Source organism: Gopherus flavomarginatus, chromosome 6, assembly GCF_025201925.1.
Source record: "Gopherus flavomarginatus isolate rGopFla2 chromosome 6, rGopFla2.mat.asm, whole genome shotgun sequence".
Classification (NCBI taxonomy): domain Eukaryota; kingdom Metazoa; phylum Chordata; order Testudines; family Testudinidae; genus Gopherus; species Gopherus flavomarginatus.
In genome coordinates, this window is record NC_066622.1 from 69,814,732 (window position 1) to 69,840,441 (window position 25,710).

Consider the following 25,710-nt stretch of genomic DNA (forward strand, 5'->3'; position numbering starts at 1 on the left):
GAAGAACTCAATGATTTGAATGTGGAGAAGACAACGTTACAGAAACTATCTGAAGGCTGCATCCCAAGCAAGGGGCCAAAAAATTGCTGGGAAGGGCTCCAGACGAAGCTGGATGAGGAAGCATCTCAAACAAGTGATTAAGAGAAAGCAGAAAGCCTACAAGGAATGGAAGATAGGCTGGATCAGCAAGGAAAGCTACCTCTTGGAGGTCAGAAATTGTAGGGATAAAGTGAGAACTGCCAAAAGTTAAGCAGAGTTGTACCTTGCAAAGGGAATTAAAACCAATAGTAAAAGGTTTTTTGGCCATAATAATAATTAGAAAACAAGGAAAAAAGAAGTGGGACCGTTAAGCACTGAGGATGAGGTGGAGGCTCCCAGGCTGCAGACTAACAGGCTCCCAGACTGCAGTGTCAGGTTGTGCTGCACCACAGCACTTTACTCTGGTTTGCTGTTAAAGTGCCCTTTCAAAGCCTCCCTAAGTCGTGTAACTCTGCATTGAGCTCGTCTGGTAGCTCCTGTGTCCGGCTGTTTAAACTCAGCAAACAGCTGCTCCACCTCCACCCTGAGGCAAGTTCTCCCCCTTTGCTTCAGAGGTGTTATGCAGGATGCAACAGGCAGCTATAACCTTTGTGATATTTTTTGCGCTCAGATCCAATCCAATAAGTAAACAACGCCAGCGCCCTTTCAATCCACCAAACACACATTCAACTGTCATTCTGCAGCTGCTGAGCTTGTTGTTGAGGCTCTCACGGTGGCCAGTGTATGTCTTCATGAACCGGGGGAGTAAGACGTAGACTGGATCCCCCAGGATCATTACTGCAATTTCAAAATTGTCAGTGGTTATCAGCTGGTCAGGACAGAATGTCCCTGCTTGTAGCTTTCTGAATAGTCCTGTGTTCTTAAAGAGGCAAGCGTCACTCATCTTCCCTGACTAGCCAACACAGATGTCAGTGAAGCATTCCCAGTGATCCATCAGCACTTGCATGATAATGGAAAAGTAACCCTTTCTGTTGATGTACTCTGTGGCAAGGTGCTCTGGGGCCAAAATAGGGATATGCATGCTGTCTATTACTCCACTGTAGTTAGGGCTGCCAGGGGCGCAAATGGGGCAATTTTCCCCAGGCCCACATGAAAATGTCCAAGGCTTGCCTCCGCCTTCCCCCATCCCCGGTGCCTCAGTGCACTACGTCCAGGAGCAGCCCTGGACAGAGCTAAAGCAGCCTGGCTCAGGCAGGGCCTGAGTGCCTTCCGCTCAGAGCCACGTGGTAAGGGGGCAGGGCCTGAGCTCCTCCTGCTCAGAGCTGCATGGTAAGGGGACGGGTCTGTGAGCTCAGGTCCCATGGAGGCAGGCCACTGCAGCACTGTCCAGGGCTGCTCCTGGTTGCAGCACGCTGAGGCTTCGTGAGAGGGGTGAGGCGGGAGTAAGCAGCATGGTAAACCCCTCTGAGCCGGACTCCCTGACCTCCCCCTCACCCAGCCCTGACCCCCAGCTCCGAGCCCAGTCTCTCTGAGCTGGGCAACCCCCAACCCCATCCCCCCACAGCCCTGACCCTCAGCTCTGAACCCAGCCCCTGTGAACCAGGCACCCCCCAACTCAGAGCCCAGCTCCCCACCCAGCCTTCGGCAACAGCAGCGCCACCCCCAGGCAGCAACAGCCCATTGGCACCAACCATCACCATCACCCAGTGACAGCCCATTATGTAACTGCAAATGTATACATACCATTAAAGCATCTAATGTTTTTATATAATGTATTTTGTGTATTTTCTAATTAGTAAAAATTAATTTTTGAATGTATTTCACTGGTTATTTTTGACATTTCCAAATACATGATACTATAGTATTGCAACTTATTTTTAAGAAAGGGGCCCCTGAAATTGCTTTGCCCCAGGCCCCCTGAATCCTCTGGGTGGCCTGACTGTACTTCAGGAACCCAAGAGTGCAAAGCCATTCACTATGTCCTGCACATTGCTGAGAGTCACAGTCTCATAGACTCATAGACTCATAGACTTTAGGGTCAGAAGGGACCAATATGATCATCTAGTCTAACCTCCTGCACAAAGCAGGCCACAGAACCCTACCCATCCACTTCTATAACAACCCCCTAACCTATGTCCGAGTTATTGAAGTGTTCAAATAGTGGTTTGAAGACCTCAAGCTGCAGAGAATCCACCAGCAGGTGACCCATGCCCCACGCTGCAGAGGAAGGCGAAAAACCTCCAGGGCTTCTGCCAATCTGCCCCAGAGGAAAATTCCTTCCCGACCCCAAATATGGCGATCAGCTAAACCCTGAGCATGTGGGCAAGACTCACCAGCCAGCACCCAGGAAAGAATTCTCTGCAGTAACTCAGATCCCATCCCATCCAACATCCCATCACAGACCACTGGGCATACTTATCTGCTGATAATCAAAGATCAATTGCCAAAATTAAGCTATCCCATCATACCATCCCTTCCATAAACTTATCAAGCTTAGTCTTAAAGCCAGATATGTCTTTTGCCCCCACTACTCCCCTTGGAAGGCTGTTCCAGAACTTCACTCCTCTAATGGTTAGAAACCTTCATCTAATTTCAAGTCTAAACTTCCTAGTGTCCAGTTTATACCCATTTGTTCTTGTGTCTACATTGGTACTAAGCTTAAATAATTCCTCTCCCTCCCTAATATTAATCCGTCTGATATATTCATAAAGAGCAAGCATATCCCCCCTCAGCCTTCTTTGGCTAGACTAAACAAGCCAAGCTCTTTGAGTCTCCTTTCATAAGGCAGGTTTTCCATTCCTTGGATCATCCTAGTAGCCCATCTCTGAACCTGTTCCAGTTTGAATTCATCCTTCTTAAACATGGGAGACCAGAACTGCACACAGTATTCCAGATGAGGTCTCACCAGTGCCTTATATAACGGTACTAACACCTCCTTATCTTTGCTGGAAATACCTCACCTGATGCATCCTAAAACCGCATTAGCTTTTTTAACGGCCATATCAGATTGGCGGCTCATAGTCATCCTGTGATCAACCAATACTTCAAGGTCATTCTCCTCCTCTGTTGCTTCCAACTGATGTGTCCCCAATGTATATCTAAAATTCTTATTATTAATCCCTAAGTGCATGACCTTGCACTTTTCACTATTAAATTTCATCCTATTACTATTACTCCAGTTTACAAGGTCATCCAGATCTTCCTGTATGATATCCCGGTTCTTCTCCGTGTTAGCAATACTCCTCAGCTTTGTGTCATCCGCAAACTTTATTAGCACATTCCCGCTTTCTGTGCCAAGGTCAGTAATAAAAAGGTTAATTAAGACTGGTCCCAAAACTGATCCTTGAGGAACACCACTAGTAACCTCCTTCCAGCCTGACAGTTCACCCTTCAGTACGACCCGTTGGAGTCTCCTCTTTAACCAGTTCCTTATCCACCTTTCAATTTTCATATTGCATAGCAGGACACAATTAATGGTCCTGCACTCTTGTATGACAACTGCCCCCACAGTGTATTTTCCCACTTCATAATGACTTCCCACTGACTGGTAGCAATTCAGTGTTGCAAGTTTCCACAGTGTGCTTACCACTTGCTCCTCCATTGTCTATGGCTCTCAGTTTGGTGTCCCTGTGTTGGATTGCTGGGGTGAGCTCGGCACACAGATCCAGGAATGTGGCCTTGCACACTTGAAAGCTCTGCAGCCACTGCTTGTCATCCCAAACCAGCATTGCCATGCAATCCCACCAGCTAGTGTTCGCTGCTTGGGCCCAAAAGTGGTGCGCCACCATCTGCAGTTGCTCAATGAACACCAACAATCACCGTGAATTAGTTCTCCCTATGTCTCACCGCAAACTGACTCCCAGAAAATCATCCAGTTCCCCGTAGTACTTCACGCAGCTCTTCGAATTCTGGAGGATTGTGTTTCCTGTGCGTTCAACATGCGTGACAATCGTTCAGAGCTGTGCAGGCTCCATGCTTCTGTCAGAGATGGTGGACAGTGACCAGTCCCACACGAGTTTGTGGGAAATTGAAACTAGGCATGAAAATTATAGGGATAGAGATGATATTAAGGGATGGAGATCACAGCATTATGGGATGTTGTTGCCTTGTGCCCAGTCACCTGTATATGACTTGTGTATGCCCCACCGTGCATTGCCAAAACTACCCAAACAACAGTGCACTGAACAGTGGCAGATTTCAAGGGAGATCATTCCTAGTTTGATGTCAGGTCTCTTTTGCTGGACAATGACTAACCTAGTTAACCAAATGGAACTGAGAGAGGCTGTTGGCTCTCATGCTCACTTCCACCATACAATATATAAAGTGTGGAATCTGAAATACCAGTAAACTCCCTCCTAGAACCCAGAATAATTGCTACACTCTGTAATGGAGCCTCTGGGAGCAACAACTATTTTCCTGGCAGTGTGCATCTCTTGCCTTCTTTTCCTTTCAGCATGGAAAAAGATGTCTGGAAGTGGGAAATTGCCACCTAGCCCTGTTGCTTTTCCCATCACAGGAATGCACTGCTGCTGAATACAAAGAATTTGCCCCCGTCAGTGATTAACTTTTATCCTCTCTGGACAAATACACAGGAACAAAGGCTGGAGGGGCAAACACACATGATGTACAAGTAAAGGTTCAAGGGAGATCATTCCTAGTTTGATATCAGGTCTCTTTTGCTGGACAATGACTAACCTAGTTTACCAATCAGAACTGTGAGGCTGTTGGCTTGCATGGTCTATTGCACCACACAATATATAAAGTGTGGAATCTGAAATACTAGTGAACTCCCTGCTAAAACCCAGAATAATTGCTACACTCTGTAATGGAGCCTCTAGGAGCAACAACTATTTTCCTCGCAGTGTGCATCTCTTGCCTTCTTTTCCTTTCAGCATGGAAAAAGATGTCTGGAAGTGGGAAATTGCCACCTGGCCCTGTTGCTTTTCCCATCACAGGAAATGCACTGCAGCTGAATGTGAAAATTTGCCCCCATCAGTGATTAACTTTTATCCTCTCTGGACAAATACACAGGGAACAAAGGCTGGAGGGGCAAACATACATGATATACAAATAAAGGTTCAAGGGAGATCATTCCTAGTTTGATATCAGGTCTCTTTTGCTGGACAATGACTAACCTAGTTTACCAATCAGAACTGTGAGGCTGTTGGCTTGCATGGTCTATTGCACCACACAATATATAAAGTGTGGAATCTGAAATACTAGTGAACTCCCTGCTAAAACCCAGAATAATTGCTACACTCTGTAATGGAGCCTCTAGGAGCAACAACTATTTTCCTGGCAGTGTGCATCTCTTGCCTTCTTTTCCTTTCAGCATGGAGAAAGATGTCTGGAAGAGGGAAGCTGCCACCTGGCCCTGTTGCTTTTCCCATCATCGGAAATGCACTGCAGCTGAATATGAAGAACTTGTTCCAATCAATGTGTGAGGTAAAAATATTTGTTTCTCATCTATTATTTGGTTGTAGGTGGAGGTTAAGCGGAGCCTAGCTCAAGCAGAACTCTGTGAAATGTCTGGGTTTACACAGTGCCAATCCCATGTCACTCAACTCTTCATATTTCAATCTTAATTTTTCCCCCACAAAAATAATCAGTCTTGAATGCTTGATATAAACTGTTCATGTTAACCTATGCCTTTTAATATAGGTGTCTAAGTCACAGGTAATCCAGAATATACCTGCCCAGCTTCACGGCAAGATGTACAGACAATCACATTGTGGGGGAGTGATCTAGTGGGCTCTGTCGAGAAAGGGCAGTCAGACCTGGTTTTATTCCTACCTCTGCAACAGACTCTGGTTCCGTCTACATTTGGAGCTTGTGATCTGATTCCCAGCTCACATGGACAGACTTATGCCATCAAGCTAGTGTGCTAAAAATAGTAACAGCTGCGGAAGCACGGCCTAACCACCCTAAGCATAAACCTACTTGTACCCCTTGGGTATGTATTTGGGGCAGCTAGCCATGCCACTCTCTGTGCTACTCGGGCTATGCTACGGTTCTTAGTGGGCTAGCTCAATGAGAGCTGGCATGAGTTGGTCTGCTCAAGTTGGGAATCAAACCCGTAGCCCCAAGTGCAGATGTAGCCCATGGGTGCATCCAAGTAAGTCACCTAAGCGCTCTCTGCCTCAATTTCCCCATTTGTAAAATTGCTGTAATGATATTTGCCTGTTTCTCAAGGGGATGGTAAGGTGTCAGCTGTAGGTCAGCTTTGAAAAAATGGCTTTGTTCTGCTCCATGCTATTGTTTCACTATAATTATCATCTCAAATACCATCATCTCACATGCGAATGGCAATCCACAGCCTAGGATCTGACAGCCAAGTTGGTTTCTTTCATTCTGGCTCACCATCGCAAATAATAACAGTTAAACAGGAGAAACTCTGCCCTCAGTTACATCTGTTCACCCTCATTCTTATCAAATCCTACCATAAAGAGTTACAGATATGTAACCCCATTGTGTTTGATTTTCACAGGTGTAATGGATTGGAAATTAGGCAGTAAGTCTATTGGTAATTAAAAGGGGAAACAGACTCTCACTCCACTCTCTCTCTGGCTCTGCAGGGCTGACAGGAATAAGGAAAAACTGTCTTGTCATTATAAAGTCAGCAGATGTTACTATGACTAAATGGAGGCAAGAGTTCTGTGGTGTTAGAAGTATCATTTGTACACAGTTATTTTTCAGAATAGAACTGAATCGTCATTAGTTAAATAGTGCAAACTGCTAGAGCTCACAAATGAAAGGACCTGCATTAATTCCAACTGCTAGCAGGATGAGAAAATTAAATAACACAGAGAGATTGATCCTTCTTTCACACTCACTCTTTCCCGCTAGGAAAAACACAGCATTAACAGAACATCAAGATTAGAAACTGAAGCATAAGTCAGGCTGTTCCCAAGTCTGACTAGTATTATCTTAGCCACATATGAGCTCTTTCATTAATTTGTAATTTGATCTGCTCACATTCTTATTCTTAATTAAGTGGATTTATTTTAAAACGTGCTGGTTTTGTGTGTTAACTTTGACAGCTCAGGGAAAAGTACGGCCCTATTTTCACAATATATTTGGGCTCAGAGCGAGTTGTGGTGCTGTATGGACAGGACGCTGTGAAGGAAGCGCTGATTGATCAGGGGGACGAGTTCAGTGACAGAGGACATATGCCAGTATTTGAAAGGATCACTGAGGAAAAAGGTAAATTTCCAGTAACATCAGCATATAGAGCTGATATTCTCTGTATGTGGGGAACACAACTGAGATAACAAAAGGGGAAGTAGCTGGAGTTTCATTTAGAACAGTAGCAAAGATTGGTTCCATTCCCTGTTACTCCACTAGCTCCCTGACATGAATGATCGTAACATCTCACGACAGGTGAGTGAGAGGCAGTGACTAGGCCATTGCACAGTAGAAAGGCAAGAATACAGCCAGGAGACCAGAGCTGGAGAGGCCAATCCCCTTCTTCCCCTGCTCAGTGGTGTAACAAGGCCCCAGAGGGCCCTGGTCCAAGAATAGATTAGGAGGCCCCTTTTTCCAATCACAGGCCATAGCCCACAACTTTCCTCCCTCCCCGGCAACATCCCAGCCTACAACTCACCTCATCACCCCCCAAATCCCCTATTTCCACCCACATCTCTCACAACTCACCCCACTTGCCCTCATTCCCTCACCCTGAGGCTCACTGTTGCTCCCCACTCACCCTATAACACCTCAACAACTGGCCCTCCAGCCCTTCACCTACTTCACCTTCACCTCATCAGATTTCTTTTGGCCCAATCCTCTAATTTGTCTAGGTCCCTCTGCATCCTATCCCTACCCTCCAGTGTATCTACCACTCCTCCCAGTTTAGTGTTATCTGCAAACTTGTTGAGGGTGCAGTCCATGCCATCCTCCAGATTATACAGCTGGGAACCCTGATGTGCACAGTTGCAACACTCACACAATAGGAACTCTTCTATATTTACAAATATTGTTTATTAATATATTTAGCCCTGTCACAAACACCCCAGCTCAGTAAGGTAGATATAGATACTACAGAATGTACATCTGCACATCCATATACTCACACCATCCCTTGTAGAATAACCTGAAATGTTAGCTATCATCTTCCTCCTCACCATCACCTCCCTCATCATCACCGGTGACCATCATTCTGGCACCTCCCAACGGCTACATCTCGCTCTCTCTCCTACTGCCCCTAGGCTGGGATGCCACCTTTATAATATGTTACGCTGATGCCGCTATGTTTGATGCATTTTCATTAGGGGATTTCTTCCCTTTTCCTTATTTGTATTTCCTCATCTTACTAATGTTGGGGTAACTTTTTCATATAGCTTGGTACATCAATGATCTCAACTTATTATCATATATGTCCATTCATTACCATGGCCTCTTGTGGTTAGGTATCACATTTGTTGTTTTTGTCCTAACTGGTTATTTTGGTTCTTTCCAAGTTCTAAGTTGTGGTGTACCTCTTAAGTTTAAAAGACTCTGGGCTTAGGAAAGCCCCTTTGCCAACCTGCTTTAATGCATTCTCTATGTTAAAGCCATATATGGACCTTATGCTTTGGCTCACCACCATCTATCTAGGTGAAAGATCCCAAACATATTTATGATAACTTTGCCTTAGCTCAACATACAGGATGTGGCCTGCAGGTCCCTTGTGTACAGCCAAAATATACTCTAATATAAACCTATTATAATAAAACAAATAATCAAACCCATAAGAAAATGAGAAATGTATAAGAAAAGATATATAGGCAAGCAAGCAGGCTAGCCTTAGATGTATCTCATATACCTGTTATGTATGCAGGTTAATTGCCAGGACACTTCTGTGGTTGAATTATTTACCTGAGGTCAGAACTTCCCTTTAAACTCTATTTTCAACTCCCCAAATACTTCGGGTTTTCTGTTGGGCCGTTTATCTGTGCAAAGTTTACAGACCTCAAACCTTACGTTACCTTGCTGAAGCTAATGTCATACAGGATATAGGCCTGTAGGTTTTTTGCATTACTTGCATTCTCAGGAATGTCAGGTTCCGTTCCAGTCTCTAAGGGGCGTGTTCTCTAGTAGTTACAGACCCTTCTGCTTGTTCTTCCCAAGCTTGACCACTTTTGCCCTGTCCCTTCCAGTCTATATCCCTGTCCTCAGTCCTTTCTCATCCCATCCCTGGCGCCTCTTCCCAGTCCCAGTCTCCTTGCCTTCCTTACTCAGATTTCTCAGCCCAGCCCCAGTCTCCTTGCCCAGATAATCCTATTTCTCCCCTCTGAGCTCCCTGTCCAAGGCCCAGTCTCCCCCCTGCCCTGATTCTAACTCTGCCTCTTTCTCCCTACCCCTGGAGCCCATCTCCTTGCCCAGTCAGTCCCAATGTCCCCCTCTGGCTTCTCATCATTCCCATCCATCCAGGTTCCTTCTCCTAGTCTCCCCCTTCGCTGACCCTTTCCCAGTTTCTTTGCCAAGCCAGTCCCAGTTCTCCCCCTGCACCCTGCCTCCTTCTCAGATAGGTTGCCCAACTCCCCTTTTCCCCCTCACACTGATTCATGGTCCCAGTCTCCTTGCACAGCACCTGCTCATCCCCCAGTTCCTCATCAGATCTGAGTGAGTTCTCCTTCCATCCCTGCCAATTGAGTCCCAATCCCTCCTGTTTCCCTGGCCACTTCCCAGTCCCAGTCACTCCTCCCAGCTCTCTGTCCCAGTCTCCTGGCCCAATCAGACCCAGGCTCCTCTCCCTTCGCTCGCTCTTAGTTACAGTCTCCTTGACTCCACCCCCTGAGCTGCAATTAGAGGGACAGTCTGGCTTTCCCCTCTAGTCCTGGAATAGAGCATGCTCAGTTGCTTTGTGAACATGGCGCATGCATAGAATGGTCAACACAAGGAGCTGAGAAGACAAAATGTTATGTTATTTTAGCCACTAAACCAGACTGAAAGTCTTGACAGGCCGGATCTGGCCTGCGGGTCCTAATTTGACCTCCCCTGCACTAAACCCTAAGGTCTCTACTGAGTTTGTCCAAACCTTAATGTTCTTTTAGCATAGTTTTTGGTGTGCAATTCTCTCGGTTTTTAAAATAGCAAATTGAAAAACCAGAATTTCCTTCATATGGCATCATATTGACACCTGCATGAGTCACCAGTAGTGCTGGAACCTTTAGATCCATTGCAAAGACCTCTGCCACTTGAATTAATGGAGTAACTGATAACAGCAGTAGATTGTCATATTTATATGCAGCCCAGCACTAGGAGCTGAGCGGTACTGGTGTATGTGCAGTGATGACAGTATCTTTGGAGACTTTAGCCACTAAATTCTAAGTCTCCACTGACAATGTGTGAAATGTGATTTTTCAAGGGCTTATAGCTTAGTGACATTTGGGTAGATTTTCATGGGAATAGCAAAGTCACACATTGACACACAGGCCAGCCCCTAGCCAAATTTCAAATCCCAGCTCTAACAAATGGGAGTGCTAGAGTTTCTCAAAGAAAAGGTCCCAGCATTTTTTATCATGGGCAGAAAACATATTTTTCCCTCACCTTGTTTGTGGAAATGGCTGAACACTTTAGCTGAAATATTCAAAAAACGTTCAACTTGAGGTACAAAGATAGAAATTTTTTAGCCCAAATGGTTACAATTTGGCAAACTTATGTGTTTCCCAGTTTACTTCTAATTTGTAGTTTGTGCCAGTACATATACTTTGCTCTAGTTACTGTGACTGGAAGAATTCTCATTGCTGTGATGGGCCAAGCTCTGTTAGAGAACAAACTACAGGTATTGGACATGTTAATTGTGGCAGGGTGCTGGCTAAGAAAATCTGAGCCAGCCTCTGTCACATCCACTCTAATCAAGAAAGGGGAATTGGAACGGGCTGAGTAAGCCCAGGCCTGGCTGGCCTCATTAGCTAAGGGCTACATAAAGGCTGGCAGGAAGGAAGCCAAAGGGAGAAGGAAAGGGTAGGAGCCAGAGAATAGAGAGAGGGAGAAGTCATCGCTGCTGGCTGCAAGACTGAAGCTGTTTGTAGCTACAAGGTGGTGGGAAAGTAAACTGTAAATAAAGAGCATCCATGATTACACCAATGCAGAGGTCTCTGGCTGGTTTGTGGGCACAGCAGGAGCAGAAGCTAGAGGGGCCCAGCTGCACCTCATTACAGTAATGAATTATTTTTCTTCCTCATAATTGCTCTGAAACTGCGATGAGTTTAATATGTAGGATATTGTGGTAAATAAACATATCAAACAGATTAAATACAGAGTGATGACCTTGTAACAGTCTCCCAAGCAGAACACAGATACAAATAAAATTTGAGAACAGGATTATACGACAGGGTTGACTGCTATAGCAGGGGACTGGACTCAGTCCCTCCCAATCTTATGTTCCTATGAAACTTTGAATAAACAACATGTGGGTGGGTTTGAAAGTCTGACCCCTCCCTCCTTTCTTTCCCATTCTCTTTCCTTTTTCAGGTACTGCTATGGGCAGTGGGGAGCCATGGAAGCAGCTACGTCGATTTACCCTCACCACCTTGAGGGATTTTGGGATGGGGAAGAAGAGCACTGAAGAGCGAATCCTGGAGGAAGCCCATTTCCTGGTGGAAAGGCTCAAAAACACTCACGGTGAGGATCAACTTTGTCTGTTGGAAATTACAACTGAAGAGTCAAAGTCTTTCTGTTTTTCATGCTATTGAATATTGAGCAGTGGCTCAGACACTCATATTGGTTCAAACATCTTCTAACTAAAGCTTTTAGCTGCACATAAAATTAACTGTGTTAATATAATATAAAAGTAGGTGGGCAAAGGTCTAAAGATGACTTTTCTGGCTGTTGTTCCCTACCCACTGATATATGGCCAGTGAGCAAATGGAAAAGGTTTGTCTAGAGTTGGCAGAAGCTAAGACAGTGAACCAGGTAAGAGTGGATCCATTTATCTTCAGTCTGCTGCGTTAATGAGACACCCAAGCTTAGAGTTGCTTATTCTCATTTTCATCTCTGCTACACATCTGGTACAAATTTGGCACCTACATTCCATAATGATGGGCTCCCACAGGAATGATTGGAAACCACCGTGTAAATGGACAATGCTTTATAAGTGACCCACTAATTATTATTATTTATATTGCAGTAGTGAGTACAGATCCCAAGATTGGGGCTTTATTGTGTGTATGCTATAGTAACAGATAGGAAGGACTGTTCTGTGCTGCAAGCAGCATACATCTGAAATAGACATGAAAAATAAAAAGTGGAGGAAGGAAGTGTGATGGATCTGCTAAGCAGGGGACTATATAGATGCCATTCTGGCAGACATGCAGGAAACATCTTGCCTGGTGTATTTTGATGGCATCATCACTGGGAGGTCATTTGAGAAGCACCAGCAGAACTTGGGAGCTGCACTGGAGAGGCTACTCCAAGCCAACTTAAAGGTGAATTCAGCAAAATGCAATTTTTGTGTGTGACAAAGTAAATTACCTGGGGCATACGATCTCAAGGGATGTTGATGGTGAAGCTGTCCAATCCTGATCAGTGCCGAGTCCTGTCACTAAGAAGCAGCGTTTCATTGGTCTGGTTTCATACTACTGGAGAGTCATTATTTGTTTTGCCACAACTGCACAGCCACTATTCAAGCTGGCAGAGATGAGGTGGATGTTTGAGTGGATTAGCCCTGCCAAGAAGCCTTTCTGGAACTAACGTGGAGGCTCATGTCTGTAACAATACAGGCCTACTGAGATCCCCAGCTACCATCCATTCTAGATACAGATGCCAGTGAAGCTGGTATTGGTGCTGTTTTGACTCAGCCATATGGAGACAAGGAAAGAGTAGTTGCATATGTCAGCAGGATGCTGAACAAAGCAGAGCAGACCTATTCCATGGCTAATGCAGAGTTGCTGGCAGTGGTGACCTTCACAAAATGTTTGCCACTTCCTGCTGTGGAAAGGATTCCTGTGAAGAACAGATCATGGTTCCCTCAGGGGGCTTCATAATTTCCATGATGCCCAAGGACAATTGTGCTGGTGGTTGAGACAGTTGGCTCAGTTCCAGTACCAGACAAGACACCGTCCAGGGTAACAGTACATGGATGCTGATGCTCTGTCCAGGAGACTGAGCCTGGAGGGCAGTTGAGAGGCGGGTGCCACCCTGAGATAAGAACAAAAGCTAAAAGCAGGCTCACACCCAACAAACCAACCAACCAACCAACCAAAGGGGGCAGCCTGCAAGAGGAGGGTGCTGCCCCGAAAAAAGATTGTGATCACAGGCATATTGGCCAGAGAAAACGGGGCACTCGTGAGAGGCAGGTCCTGACCCCATTATAGGGACATTTGGGGATGGAGAAGCTTAGCCAAAGGGTTTGAAGTTGATGCTACTGGCCTGGATGGTGCAGGTCACTTAGGGACCACGGACGTCTTCTTATACCTATGGGGACATAAGACAGATCATCCTACACCTAGAGTATCCCTGGTTACCACTCAGACAAGCCACCCTCTGCAAATGGTAGCTATGGTTATTCTGGGAGAGTCAGTCAGTACACCCTTGTGAGAGCAGGCTACTTCTCTGAGTAGGTAGAGGCTCATCAACTGCCTGATCGAGAAGCACAAATGGTTGCTAACCTCACTCCTTGCATACCGACCAATGGTGAAAATTTTGAATCATGCTTATTCTAAGGGGTATGTGACCTCCTTGAGATAAATAAGACCTGTACTACACCTTACTACCCATGGTCAGACAGGCTGTTGGTGTCAGGAATCAGGGGCTGCAGCAGAGTCGGTCTCTGGGAAACCTAACAAGGGCAGCTGGCCTGTGATAGGCTGCCTGATTAGCTACACCACCTGCCTGGTGGGAAGAGACAGCAGACCAGCTCTTAAGCCCAGCTGCAGCAACAGTTTGGGGCTGCTCAAAGCATTTGCCCATGGTTGTGATAGCTCCTGCTCCTGCCTTGCCTCATTCCAAGTAACCTGGTTCTGACCTTTGGCTCCAATTCTTGACTTTTGACTTTGGCTCTGGCACCTGGCCTCTGGGTCTGACCCTGGTCTCCTACTCTCCTAATCCTGGCTACCAACTCCTGCTCTGAGCAGTAGGCATGACCAGCCACACCCAGGTTTTTGCCAGGTGGAGCGTCTGAACTGTACATTTGCAGCTATGTTGTAGATGCCAATCAACAGAAGTGGAAAAGTTTTCTTCCCTAGGTCATGATGGCCTACAGGACTAATGTGCAGTCGTCCCTGGGGTACACATCATATAATGTGATGTTTGGGCATGTGACCACCCTCTAGCAGAATTGCTGGATGGGGTAGCCAGGACAGATGAGTATACTAGTCCTACACAGTACCTAGCACTTGATAGGCATCCTCAGCACTGCTGCCCAAGCAGTAAAGCCTCACCAGGGCCACCTAGAGACAGAAGGAGTCCTGAGATTTAAGGGGGAGTGCCCAGATATACCAGGAGGGTGAACTGGTTTGGGTCCACAGAAGGGAAAGGAGTTTGAGTGCTAAGTTGCAGTAAAAGTACAGGTGTTCATACAGGGTGGTCAGCCAGGCGTCAGAGGTGTTTTGTGCACAATCCACTGTCCTCAATGGAAACAATTTTGTCCTCCATTACAACAGGCTAAAACCTACTTGGGTCCTTACCCAGCTGAAGATATGATCAACTTCCCACAGCAGGGCCAATATAATAATTGAGAGCCACAGTCAGCTAAGAGGTTGACTCCCAGAGCAGTGGAGAGGACCAGACCAGGGTGAACATTAGCATGTGTCTCATTGAGTAGTGGCAAACCATCATATGGCATAGCCAGGTGTGGCCTTATCAGAAGGAACCGAAATAATGACAAAGAGAACCACCAACAGTGGGAGGTGAACCTATAACAGAGATGGTAGAACCAGTACCGGGGAAGGAATTCTGTAGTCTGGGCTGAGGCGAGCCAATGAGTGAGCAAAACACAAACGACCCAGTGATATAGGAGGACCTGAGGCCACAGGAAGAGCACAGAGCCCTCTGCTGGCACCAAGACTGCCACATGGACTAGCACTATGTGTGAGGATGCATCCTTCTTAGAGATGGGTCTGCTAAGCAGGGAACTACAAATCCCATTGACCACCTCCCAACTGCACTTGACACTTCCCTTTCCCCTGGTCAGGTAGGGGGAAAGATCCTGAACCAGGATGTGGCCAGGCTATGTTGGAAAGCAGCAGCCACATGGCAAGAAAGGAGCTGTGGAGAGGTTGTATGCAGAGAGGAACCCCCAGCAACTGTGGACAGAGTTCCATATGGAACAAGCTGCCAGACATTACATTTGGGGGCAGGTCACTGGTAGGATTGCCAGGCGTCCAGTTTTCAACCGGAATTCCCAGTGGAAAAGGGACCCTGGCAGCTGGTGCTGACTGGGCCATTAAAAGTAGGAGATGGCACTAGGGGCGAGGGCAGTGCACAGAGCCTCCCTAGCCACCCATGCACCTAGGGGCCACAAGGACCTGGTGGCCACTTCCTGGGAGCCACAGTAAGTGCTGCCGGGACCCCGCATCCCGAACCCCCTCCCACATTCCTGCCCCAGCCCTGATCCCCATCCTGCAGCTCAAACTTCTCATCCATAGCCCCACCCCAGAGCCCGCACCCCAAACCAGAGCCCTCATGCCCCTCCCACACCCCAACCCTCTGCCCCAACCCAGTGAAAATGAGTAAGAGTGGGGAAGAGTGAGCGACGGGGGTGTGTGGGGGAGTTGGAGCCAGCAGGGGTGGGGCCTCGGGGCAGGGGTGTTCATTTTTTTGTATGATTAGCAAGTTGGCTACCCTAGTCGATGAGAGAACAACAGCAGCTTGGCAGGGAGCCAGTGCAGAGGGGCCCAAGGAGAGACACTAACGGAGCCTAGCCTGGAAACCTGAAAGCTCCTATTTGCTTGCACAGAGACTGCGCTAGAGAGGGTGCACCAGGCATGAGCCCTGAAGGACTCTGACTCTCGCCTGTACTGCCCCAGGGCCAAACAGCAAGCACTAGGCCTCACTGGGATTTGTAACAGTTTAAGCCTCTGTGCATCTAGTGTATCTGAACCCTTTGCTGCCAGCCTGACCCAATTCCCTTTCCCTGAGCCGTGTGTCTGAGTGGCTATTGAGCCCCACTAGGGCTAGCGCCTACAAGACCTAAAGTGCTTGCCTCCGAACCATAGTATGCCTGGGGCACTATTAGTACCTTGGGGCTTTGGTGTACTCCAGCTCCAAGGAGCCCAAATAATTACAGGATTGTTTCCCCTATTTAAGAAATAGAAAGCTGAGACACAGAGATGAAGTGACTTGCTTGAGGTCACATCTGGGACGTCTGCAGCGGAGCTGGGAATTGTTCCCAGATTTCCTGAGACCCAGGCCTTAGCCTCAAACCATCCTGCCTCTTGCAATATTTAATGCAACAATAAGGGCTAAACTGAAGTTGGCTCTTCCCATCTGGTGAATTGTAAGTGGAAGAGGAGAATGCACTGAGACCCTTCCCCACCATTGGTACTACATTAGTGCTGCTGCTGCTGCTGCTGCTTGTGCACCCTGAGCCAAGGGGCAGCTATTGCTGTTGGGAATGAGTCAAAGAGAATCGATGGGTGAGGGACACGAGCAGGGGTCTGGTGCATGACGAAAATGCTGCTTCTGGATGTTCCCATGAGCACTGTGCTCTCAGATCAGAGGGGTGAACTCTTGCCAATAATTCCCAGGAATGTTGTGCTGCTCCCTCTGACGCTGCAGCCCCAGGTTAGCTCTCAGTTACCAGCCCCATGTGTTCCTTGTGCTTATGGGGAAGGGAGAACCTGAAACGGAAGCTAAGATGTCACTGGTGAGCCAGTGGGAAATTCAGCCTCTCCAGCTGCGTTAGCTGAGCTGTGGGACCTGCTTAGCGCACTCTGAAGGCGGAAAGCAGACCCATCCCCCCTGCTGTTGTGCTGGGAGCCTTTATTCCTTCCCTAGCACAACAACTGTGTATTTGCACTGTATGGCCCAGGCTGGCAGTGCCAAGGGGAGATTGCTCTGCTCTGGGAGTTAGTGATGATGCTACAACAACACAAGCAGTGGCTCAGGCAGAGCCCTCTGAGCAGGATCCTGTTGTGAAAGGCTTGGGATCTTTCCTGTGAAATGGGATCCAAGTCAGACAGGCGGGTGTCAGTCAAAGAGGCACTGATGGCCCTTGGTCAGACCAGAGTGTGCCAGGCAGAGAGCAGCAGAGCAGACAGAGTTAAACTGATTGCCAAGAAAAAAAAGTGGCAAGTGTTTAATTTAGCATGTGAGAGCTAAGAGGGAGGGATTGGGGCAGCCCTAACCCACCCTCCTCAGAGAATATTGCTGACGGCCCTACCTTGAGTCTTTCCCTGTGGTTGGAGATCCACAACATCTCCATGCTGCCAGTGACTCTGATGCGGAGGGTGAAGACACTAAATTAAAACTGACTCTTTAGTTTTGTTTTGCTCCAGGGCGGCCCTTTGACCCCACCCTCTTCCTCAACCATGCCACCTCCAATGTCATCTGCTCGATTGTCTTTGGGGACCGGTTTGACTATGAAGATGAGAAGTTTGTGACTTTAATAAATCTCATAGATGAAATTAACAAGCTCCAGCGCTCTCCTTGGACAGTGGTATGTTCAGGGGTTTATTCTATTTTTCTCCTTTCTATTGGGGGAGGGAACAGAAATTTCTTTCTTTAACTATTAATTTTCCATAAACAAGTGTTATTTCAGATTCCCATAATGGTCTCCTTCTGGCTAGGCTGCAGCTACTACCAAACCCAGCCTCAAACTTGTTTCTAAGTATTGTTTAAATTCCCACACAAAACACGTCATTAGCTTAGAATTAAATTTGCTTAAAGATATTCACTATCAACATTATTGGTAAAAATCAAGGAAGTTGCCAGTTAAAATGTTAATGTCCACACCAATCACATGTCACATGCCTTATCACATAAGCAACATGACGGTGAATGTGATCACATTTCTCACCTCCAAAATAAACTCTTTTTCAATCCAGCTCACAGCCACTTACCTCCATGCCCCCTTCCTGAAAACCTCACTAAATGTACCAAATGAAGGGCCAAACTGTCTGCTGGCATAACTCATTCGAAATCAGTGGAGTTACATTGGCAAAAAATGAGAGTCTTTTAAATTCAACCTCAGCACGACTAAAGTAAATTTCCCTTTGAAAATCTATAATGTGCTACCACTTGCTAAGAAAATCTGTGTTCAGAGAGTGATTTTTCAAAAACATGATGTATCTATTGAAGATGGTTTTATTTTGAAAATAATGGAGAGCCTTTTAGCTAATGTAACTGAATGTCCCTTAAGTATTTGTGTGGGATATATATATGCATTGGGTAATGGGAGTTGGTAAAGTTTTCAAAGTTCTTCAGAATCCATTTAGAAAATAAGATGTCACAGAAGAGTCTGTGCTGCTGTAGTTAAGTCATTTGAGTAAATACTATGAAGGAAGCTTTTCTGCCCAGGAAAACCAAGATGTGTTTTTCTTTTAATCTTTACAGCTGTACAATTTTTTCCCGACTCTCATGCATTATATCCCTGGGCCTCACCAGAGAATCTTTAAACATTTTGAGGATTTGAGAAAGTTTGTTCTGGAGAGAGTGGAGATGCACAGAGAGTCCCTGGAGCCCAGCTGCCCTCGAGACTTCACCGATGCTTTCCTCATCAAAGTAAAACAAGTAGGTGCTAGCCGCAGCCCTTCCCCTTTACTGGGGAGTGGGTTATACATATTAGTGCTATTTATTTGTCAAGGAACAACAGAGTACGTGGCTTTTCAGAAGCCCCTAAAGGGAGACAAGGAAATTGTAATGTAAAGGGGGAAGCCCTATTCACCTCACTCATGTAAAAGCACATTAGTGAACAGAAATGGCCCAAAGCACTGCAATAATACTGCTGTAATCTCCAATACTATGGCCCATTTCTGTAGGATTTGTATAACGATGCCAGGTGGGTCACATTTTGGGTAGAAAATGAGACTTTTTTGGTTTGTGACAATAGATCGAAGGCTTTTACAATCAATTATCAACCATCTGTACCAAACCTTTTTACAGGAGCAACATAACAGCCAGTCGGAATTTACCACTGAGAGCTTGTTAAACAGAACATTAAGCTTATTCTTTGCTGGAACAGGGACAACCAGTGTCACCCTGAAACATGGACTCAAGCTTCTTATGAAATACCCAGAAATCGAAGGTAACAGTGACACACACACACAAAATGTTAAGTCTTCGGGAGATGTGAGGAGAGCCTGGCTCTATAGATCAGTAAATGTAGGCAGAGCCTCCTTCGTTAAACCATCAGATCACATCTGGCCTGGGTTGGCAGTGACCTGCATGACCTGCATGACTGCCATGCGGTGGATGTTCTTTGGTTCATGTGAAGTGAGTTGAAGATTGTTGGGGGACTTTCTTACTCCAGTTCCCTGCAGGCAGAAATTCTCATCCAAAAAGCACCAGTACAGTGGGCATTACTTGTCCCCATATTGGCCATCTGAGGAGAGGATCCAAAGGCTGAATGGGGCTGTTGTGATTGAATTCCTCTCCCAAACCCAGATCAGTGTTCAGGTTCTCTGATAAGGGAAGTACATGTGTATGTCTACACTACAATTAAACATCCGTGGCTGGCCCGGGTCAACTGGGTCTGGCTCACAGGACTTGGGCTACAGGACTGTTTAACTGCTGTGTAGATGTTTTGGCTTGGGCTGGAGCCCAGGCTCTGGGACCCTCCATCTTCCTGGGGTCCCTGAGCCTTGGCTCCAGCCTGAGCCCTAACCTCTAAACAGCCCTGTAGCCTGAGTCCTGCGAGCCTGAGTCAGCTGACATGGCCAGCCGTGGGTGTTTAATTGCAGTGTTTGTAAAAGAGAAGCCTGCCCTGCCCAGGGCTGGTGCTTCCATTTAGGTGACCTAGGCGGTCGCCTAGGGCACCAGGATTTGGGGGGGTGGCATTTTGCTGCCCTCGGCGGCAATTCGGCAGAGGGGGGTCCTTCCATGCTCCAGGTCTTCGGTGGCAATTCTGCGGCGGGTCCTTCACTTGCTCCAGGACCCACCACCAAAGTGCCCCAAAGACTGGGAGCACGGAAGGACCCCCCACCGCAGAATTGCCACCAACGACCAGGAGTGCGGAAGGACCCCCACCTAGGGCGCCAAAAACCCTGGCGCCGCTCCTGGCCCTGCCACTGACCAGGGTGTGTCTGTTCTGTGGGTAACAGATGCTTTCACATTGCAGGGCTGTCAAACAGGCCCCTTCCCCCTGAATGAAGGCAAAGTTGTTTTGCCTTTGGATTTAATGGGCTTGTAGAGGACAGGATCATGTAAGGGCTTAAATCAAAGCTCTGTTAGTGCTAAAAAAATTCTGTATCCAGTGCTAATTCCAACTTCATATTAACAGGGCTGTCCCTAGCTATTTTGGTGCCCTATGCCGCCCCTCAGGGGGAGTGGGGAGCTGTGTGGGGCCCTGCCACAGGCCTCCGCGGGAGGGAGTGGGTTGGCCCCAGGCCTCCATGGGGGATGGGAGAGAGGGGGGCTGGCCACTTCCTGCAGGAAGTAGAGTGACCTGGTCCCAGCCTGCTCTGCTCCCCTGGTTCCCAGGCTTGGGGGGGGGGGAACTGCCCCCAGAACTCGCCGGTGGCACAGCTGGGAGCCAGAGGAGCAGAGCAGGTTGGGGCCGGGTCACTCCACTCACCGGTGAGTGCAGGCCCCAACCATTTTTGGAGTCCTCGGGGAGTGCGGACGGGGCTGGGGCAGGAAGAGGTGGGGCGGAGCAGAGGCAGGGGCCCTGGAGAAGAGCCAGAGCAGGGGATGGAGCAGCACGCAGCTGTGCAGGGCACCAGGAAATTTGGTGCCCCAAATTTTCTGGTGCCCTATACACCTCCATACTTTGTGTATGGTTAAGGACAGCCCTGCACATTAGCAAATGGCCTTGCGAGGGGAGATGCTTTGGGACTCTCTTGCTTAGTAGATATTTAGATGCACTGGTGATAATTTTACATTGTGCTCTAGTTAGTAACAGAACCAGGTATAAACAATAGCATTGCCCTGTAATTACATTCTTGGCCCTTTGTCATAGATACCTAGTACAGTAGTTTCTGTAACAGAAAATTTTACCTGTTTTGTTATATTCCCAATGTCCATCTGCTGAGACTTGTGTTTTGGGGCAGAGCAACAGACTGTTGGGCAAATCCATGGGAATCCTGTTCTTTAGTCTTGGTGTTAAATCTCATTAATTTGATGACAGAGAAGGTTCATGTAGAGATTGACCGTGTGATCGGCCGAAGCCGAAGCCCCTGCATGGCATATCGAAGCCAGATGCCCTACACAGATGCCGTTGTACATGAGATCCAGAGATTCATCTCTCTTGCCCCTCTTGGTGTCCCACGTGCTGTGACTAAAGACACTCGTTTCAGACAATACATTATCCCCAAGGTCAGTTCTCGGTGAAAGAGACAGTTCTGCGTTCGCGATAGAAATAGTTTGGCCAGTTTCTATGTGGTGGGAATTTTAAATAATTGCCAGGAATGTACCAATTATATTGAAACTTTCTAAGCCTCTGTTTGCAGCTGAACAGACTTTCATAGTCTGCAGGTTAGGGTTTCCATCCAAAAGAAGGTTTGAGAGCCTAGTTGCGTAGCAGTAAGATATGGAATAGCGAATAACTTTAGCAGTGATGTGCAGCTAAGATTTTGGTATCACATCAATGCGTGCAAGCATTCCCTCTTTTTGGGGGCCAGAGGGGAGTGTTTCTGGGGAAACTTCTTGATACTGTTCGGTCAAATCAAAACAAAAATAGTGCATGCAAATGAGTAATGAATGAATAGGTTTAAAAAGGATCAGAGCTCCCCGCACATTTGCCCATTTCTGGAATTGAATGCAAACCAGTACAGATAAATACACACCACAAAACAAACCACGTTTCAAGGCTGAGGTTTCTGTAAAATTGAGTCGGCTTCTTACTGTTAGTTGGATGATGCCAGTTACTGAGCTCAGTTCAGCCAGCAAGCCAAAAAAAAATCAGAAAAAATATTCATTTAGCTTCTGAAAATATTTGCAATTTTTCAGCAAGTTGGAAAAATCTGGTCTACTTCAGAAGTCTTGGTGTGGGTTTTATCCCCCTTCTTTAATGCTTTAGTCCAGTGGACATGGCACTTTCCTGGGATGTGGGAGATCTAGATTTGTACCTCCACTCTGGAGCCAGGACTTGAACTCAGATTTCTCCAGTGAGTAGCCTAAGCACCAGGCTATAGACTATGCTGGGGTGAGTCCTCAATCTCTCTTGCAGAAGCTATTCTGTTTCGTATCAATACTTAAATATTCAGTGAGGCAGGGACTCAAGCGCAGTTCTTCCCCCTCCCAGCTGAGTGCCCTAATCACCAGCATTTAGGTTATTCTGTTCTCAAGTCCTCCTGGTCAAACTGTTCCACTTTGTATCTTCATTAGGCCAAAAATCTGGGATTTAAGAAATGTGAATTAAATTCTTCCCTCTGCTTGATCCAGAGGAGGGATTTGAATCCACATCTCCTGCCTCCCAGGTGAGTGCCTTCCTCATTCTTGCTGGCTCAGTGGATATTTAAATATTAATAAAAAGTGGAACAGCTTCATAAGGACAGATTGAAAGGAGCCTGTCCTGGAATATCTGAGAGCTTGGAGGTTAGAATCCTCATTTTGGATGGGGGGAAGATCTGAGTTCAAATTGTTGCCCCAAATTGGGGATTCAAACTTGCATCTCTCACATCCCAGATACCTTAGCCTCTGGCCTAAAAGTTATAGGAAGACACACACCCCTCCTCCGATGTGTTTTCGAACTTTTTTCCCAGACAAAAACTGATTGGGTCAATTTGCAGATAGTTTCAGATCAGCTGAAACTGCATTTCTGCTGGATAAACTGTATTTGTCTGATAAAATTTACCCAGTTTTAATCTCCACCAAACTCTGAACCTGTTGAGCTGTTAAAATGCACCAGAACTCACCACACTCAGGGGCGGGGTTGCTGACTGTGAGTTTGACTGTAAAATTGCATGGGGCTCTTAGTTTAATTATGAATTACAGGGAAACTGTTGGTGTGATGAATACAGTATCTTGACCAGGAAACCTCAGCTGCTTCAGAGCATCAGCTCAGAGGTGCAAGTGAAACTTCTGGATCTTAGCCAAACTCTTCCCAAACTATGTTGAATTCAAGATAATGATCAGATAGAAACAACCTCTCTGAAGAGGATTTCCCTGTGGATGGGATTTCAGTGGGATTAGCTCTTCTCATGGAATTTTAATATTGCTACTTCTGGCTGAAAACATGAAGTTCAGGAACTGCAAGGGAATGAAGAAAAATCAAGATGGGACCCACTGTCCAGCTCTGAATTTTGAAGGTTTCTCTGCTTTGGATAGTATCCACTTTAACTCTGTTTATATGTTTACTAATTTAGGGCACCACTATATTCCCTGTGCTGTGGTCAGTCCTATATGACAGCAAGGAATTTCCAAACCCAGAGCAATTTAACCCAGGGCATTTCTTGGATGAAAATGGTGCCTTCAAGAAGAGTGACTTCTTCATGCCGTTTTCTATAGGTAAAGTTATCCATGTTTATTTCAGATCTCAGATCTTCTAGCTTTGCCTCAATGATTCTGCTGGCTCACACTGTCTGCAGAGGGTTTTCAGGTGGTCCATGAAGCAGAGTCTCTCATGCTAGTAAAACATCGATCAGTCTTTAAACCGTGTTACTTCCCACTAGCTGTCTGAAGTGACTTTTCGGATGCACTCGACATACCCCTCTCTTTGCTCTGCTTGGCAACTTCATGCTTTTCTGGTGTCTGTCTGGTGTAAATGAATCCATGATCAATTATTCCTTCATCCACCTATTCATGATCCTGCCTGCACCTCCTTAGTTGTTACCCAATAACCACCACATTACTCTCCCTTTAACACTTATTAGCTAACTTGGGAAGCGCATAAGCTATTCCTCAAATCCCACATCTTCCCAACCCTCTCCCCAAACTGGATTTAAAAAGACCGCTTTATATATGGAACTCAAACCTTAAAACAATCTTTGAATGGCTTCTTAAGCTCAAAATGCTTTCCTACCATCCTGAACTCGGAGTGATTTCCATTATCCTCCATCCATAGAAACAGCATGTAAAGTGCAGCAAAGAAAGATCTCCAATATCTCTTCAATATTCCTTTTTCATTGCAGGGAAACGGAGTTGCTTGGGAGAGGCTCTGGCTCGGATGGAGCTATTTTTGCTACTGACAACGATTTTGCAGAACTTTACCTTGAAATCTCCCATTGACCCCAAAGATATTGATATAACTCCAATGAGTTTCACCTCAAATATCCCAGTGTCCTACCAGCTCATTGTTATTCCTCGGTAAATACCCTGAAAAGTCACCTCCATTTCCTGAGGTGATTAATTTGATGGTCTGTAATCTTGAACTCCTTAATACAGTGACAGAAATTAACTAATTGCCATAAAATGCACAGACAAATTAGTCAACTTTTTAAGTAAATAGGATTTAACAAAATTAAGTGTTATACCATAAAATAACTATATGGCAGGTACAATAATCCTGCAGTGTTCTCAAATGGGCTCAGGTGTGAATTTATTCTCAACATATGCTGGGTATGTTTTCAGTTCATTTGTGGTGTAGTTGACAAATGTGAAAGCTTCTTTGACAGCTGTAAAAGCTCCTCTGTTCACAAGGAGCTAGTAACAATGTCCAGCATTTTAGGTCTGTTCAGCCAATGATAGTGAATTATGACAATGACGTTCTGCTTCGATGAGGAGAGTTTCTGTGGTAGAGGGACTGAACTGGAATTCCCACTCCCCACTTTATCCAGTCAGGTTCAGATAAATTCAGTAGGATTACTCTTTTACTCTTCATACAGATTCTTTCTATAATGTTTGTAACTCATCTCTGGCATCTTAAATCTATAAAATAAGATTCCAGGAATGTCCGTCTGTGTGTCACTCAGTGGGAAGGGAGGGAAGTGACAACAAGCATGGATGAGCTCCTTTTGTTCAAAATATCACCCGGTGGAATAATCATTAGGTTTTGTGGTTTGTTACCATCCAGTTTTTAAGTTCTCAGCCATTTTGAATTGATGAATTACTCCCACAGGTACAGTAAGGCATGTATTTAGGCCCTGCCCAGAATCCTAGACCATTGTAATATCCCGGGAAACTCAATCAGTCGCCACCTTTTTTCTACAACTAACTTGCATGCAACAAATTCATTGGTTGTATGAGGAAGATTGCATAGAGGGTGGATTACTTGGACCAGCTGCCACACCCGAAGGTCCAGATGCCCCCTGTGCAAATCCACACAGCTCTCCCAACACAACACAACCACACACAAATCAACACAGCAACACAACCAGCATACACAATAACCGCAAACATCACATTCAAGCCCAGAATGTCTGTAGAGTCAGTGTGAAGTGAAGGAAACAGCTACAAGCATGGCTGAGAGTTCTTGATGATTAGAGTATCTCTAATTTCAGTCATCGATTGGATGTGCAGCCTGATACAGTGCAGTTTTTAAGTTCTCAGACTTTTTTGGCTTTTTTGCACACATGACATTAGGAATTATACCTGTGTGACAGCACAGACTTTCAGCTACTAGTATTTATTTAATGTCACTATTTAATCCAGTTTTATGACATATAGAACTCAAATGGAGAGAGATAAGGGGCATCGTATGCAATTGGAAGATACCAGTAAGATTAAAAAAGAAGGTCTATAAAACTGGTTCGTCAACTTTTACTGTACAGC

General features: G+C 46.1%; 1 protein-coding gene and 1 pseudogene across 2 annotated transcripts; one reads left to right on the plus strand and one right to left on the minus strand.

The window, feature by feature from the left end:
* Nucleotides 1-25,710, minus strand: part of LOC127054195 (cytochrome P450 2H2-like) — an 89,315-nt pseudogene that overhangs the window by 11,415 nt on the left and 52,190 nt on the right.
* On the plus strand, nucleotides 5,245-24,310 carry LOC127054197 (cytochrome P450 2H2-like). Of its 2 annotated transcripts, XM_050960206.1 has the most exons (9): nucleotides 5,245-5,424; nucleotides 7,020-7,182; nucleotides 11,437-11,586; nucleotides 17,400-17,560; nucleotides 18,457-18,633; nucleotides 19,006-19,147; nucleotides 21,188-21,375; nucleotides 23,367-23,508; nucleotides 24,132-24,310. In XM_050960206.1, the coding sequence occupies exons 1-9, from the start codon at nucleotides 5,245-5,247 to the stop codon at nucleotides 24,308-24,310; spliced, it is 1,482 nt and encodes a 493-aa protein (XP_050816163.1). The 2 variants fall into 2 exon arrangements, with proteins under 2 accessions (XP_050816163.1, XP_050816164.1); XM_050960207.1 differs by lacking the exon at nucleotides 18,457-18,633.

Excerpts from the sequence above, each read along its gene's own strand:
- LOC127054197 (XM_050960206.1), top strand. The coding sequence starts at position 5,245 with ATGGAGCCTCTAGGAGCAACAACTATTTTCCTGGCAGTGTGCATCTCT. Across the intron at positions 17,561-18,456 it reads AGCGCTCTCCTTGGACAGTG|CTGTACAATTTTTTCCCGAC; the intron begins GTATGTTCAGGG and ends TAATCTTTACAG. Across the intron at positions 18,634-19,005 it reads TCCTCATCAAAGTAAAACAA|GAGCAACATAACAGCCAGTC; the intron begins GTAGGTGCTAGC and ends ACCTTTTTACAG.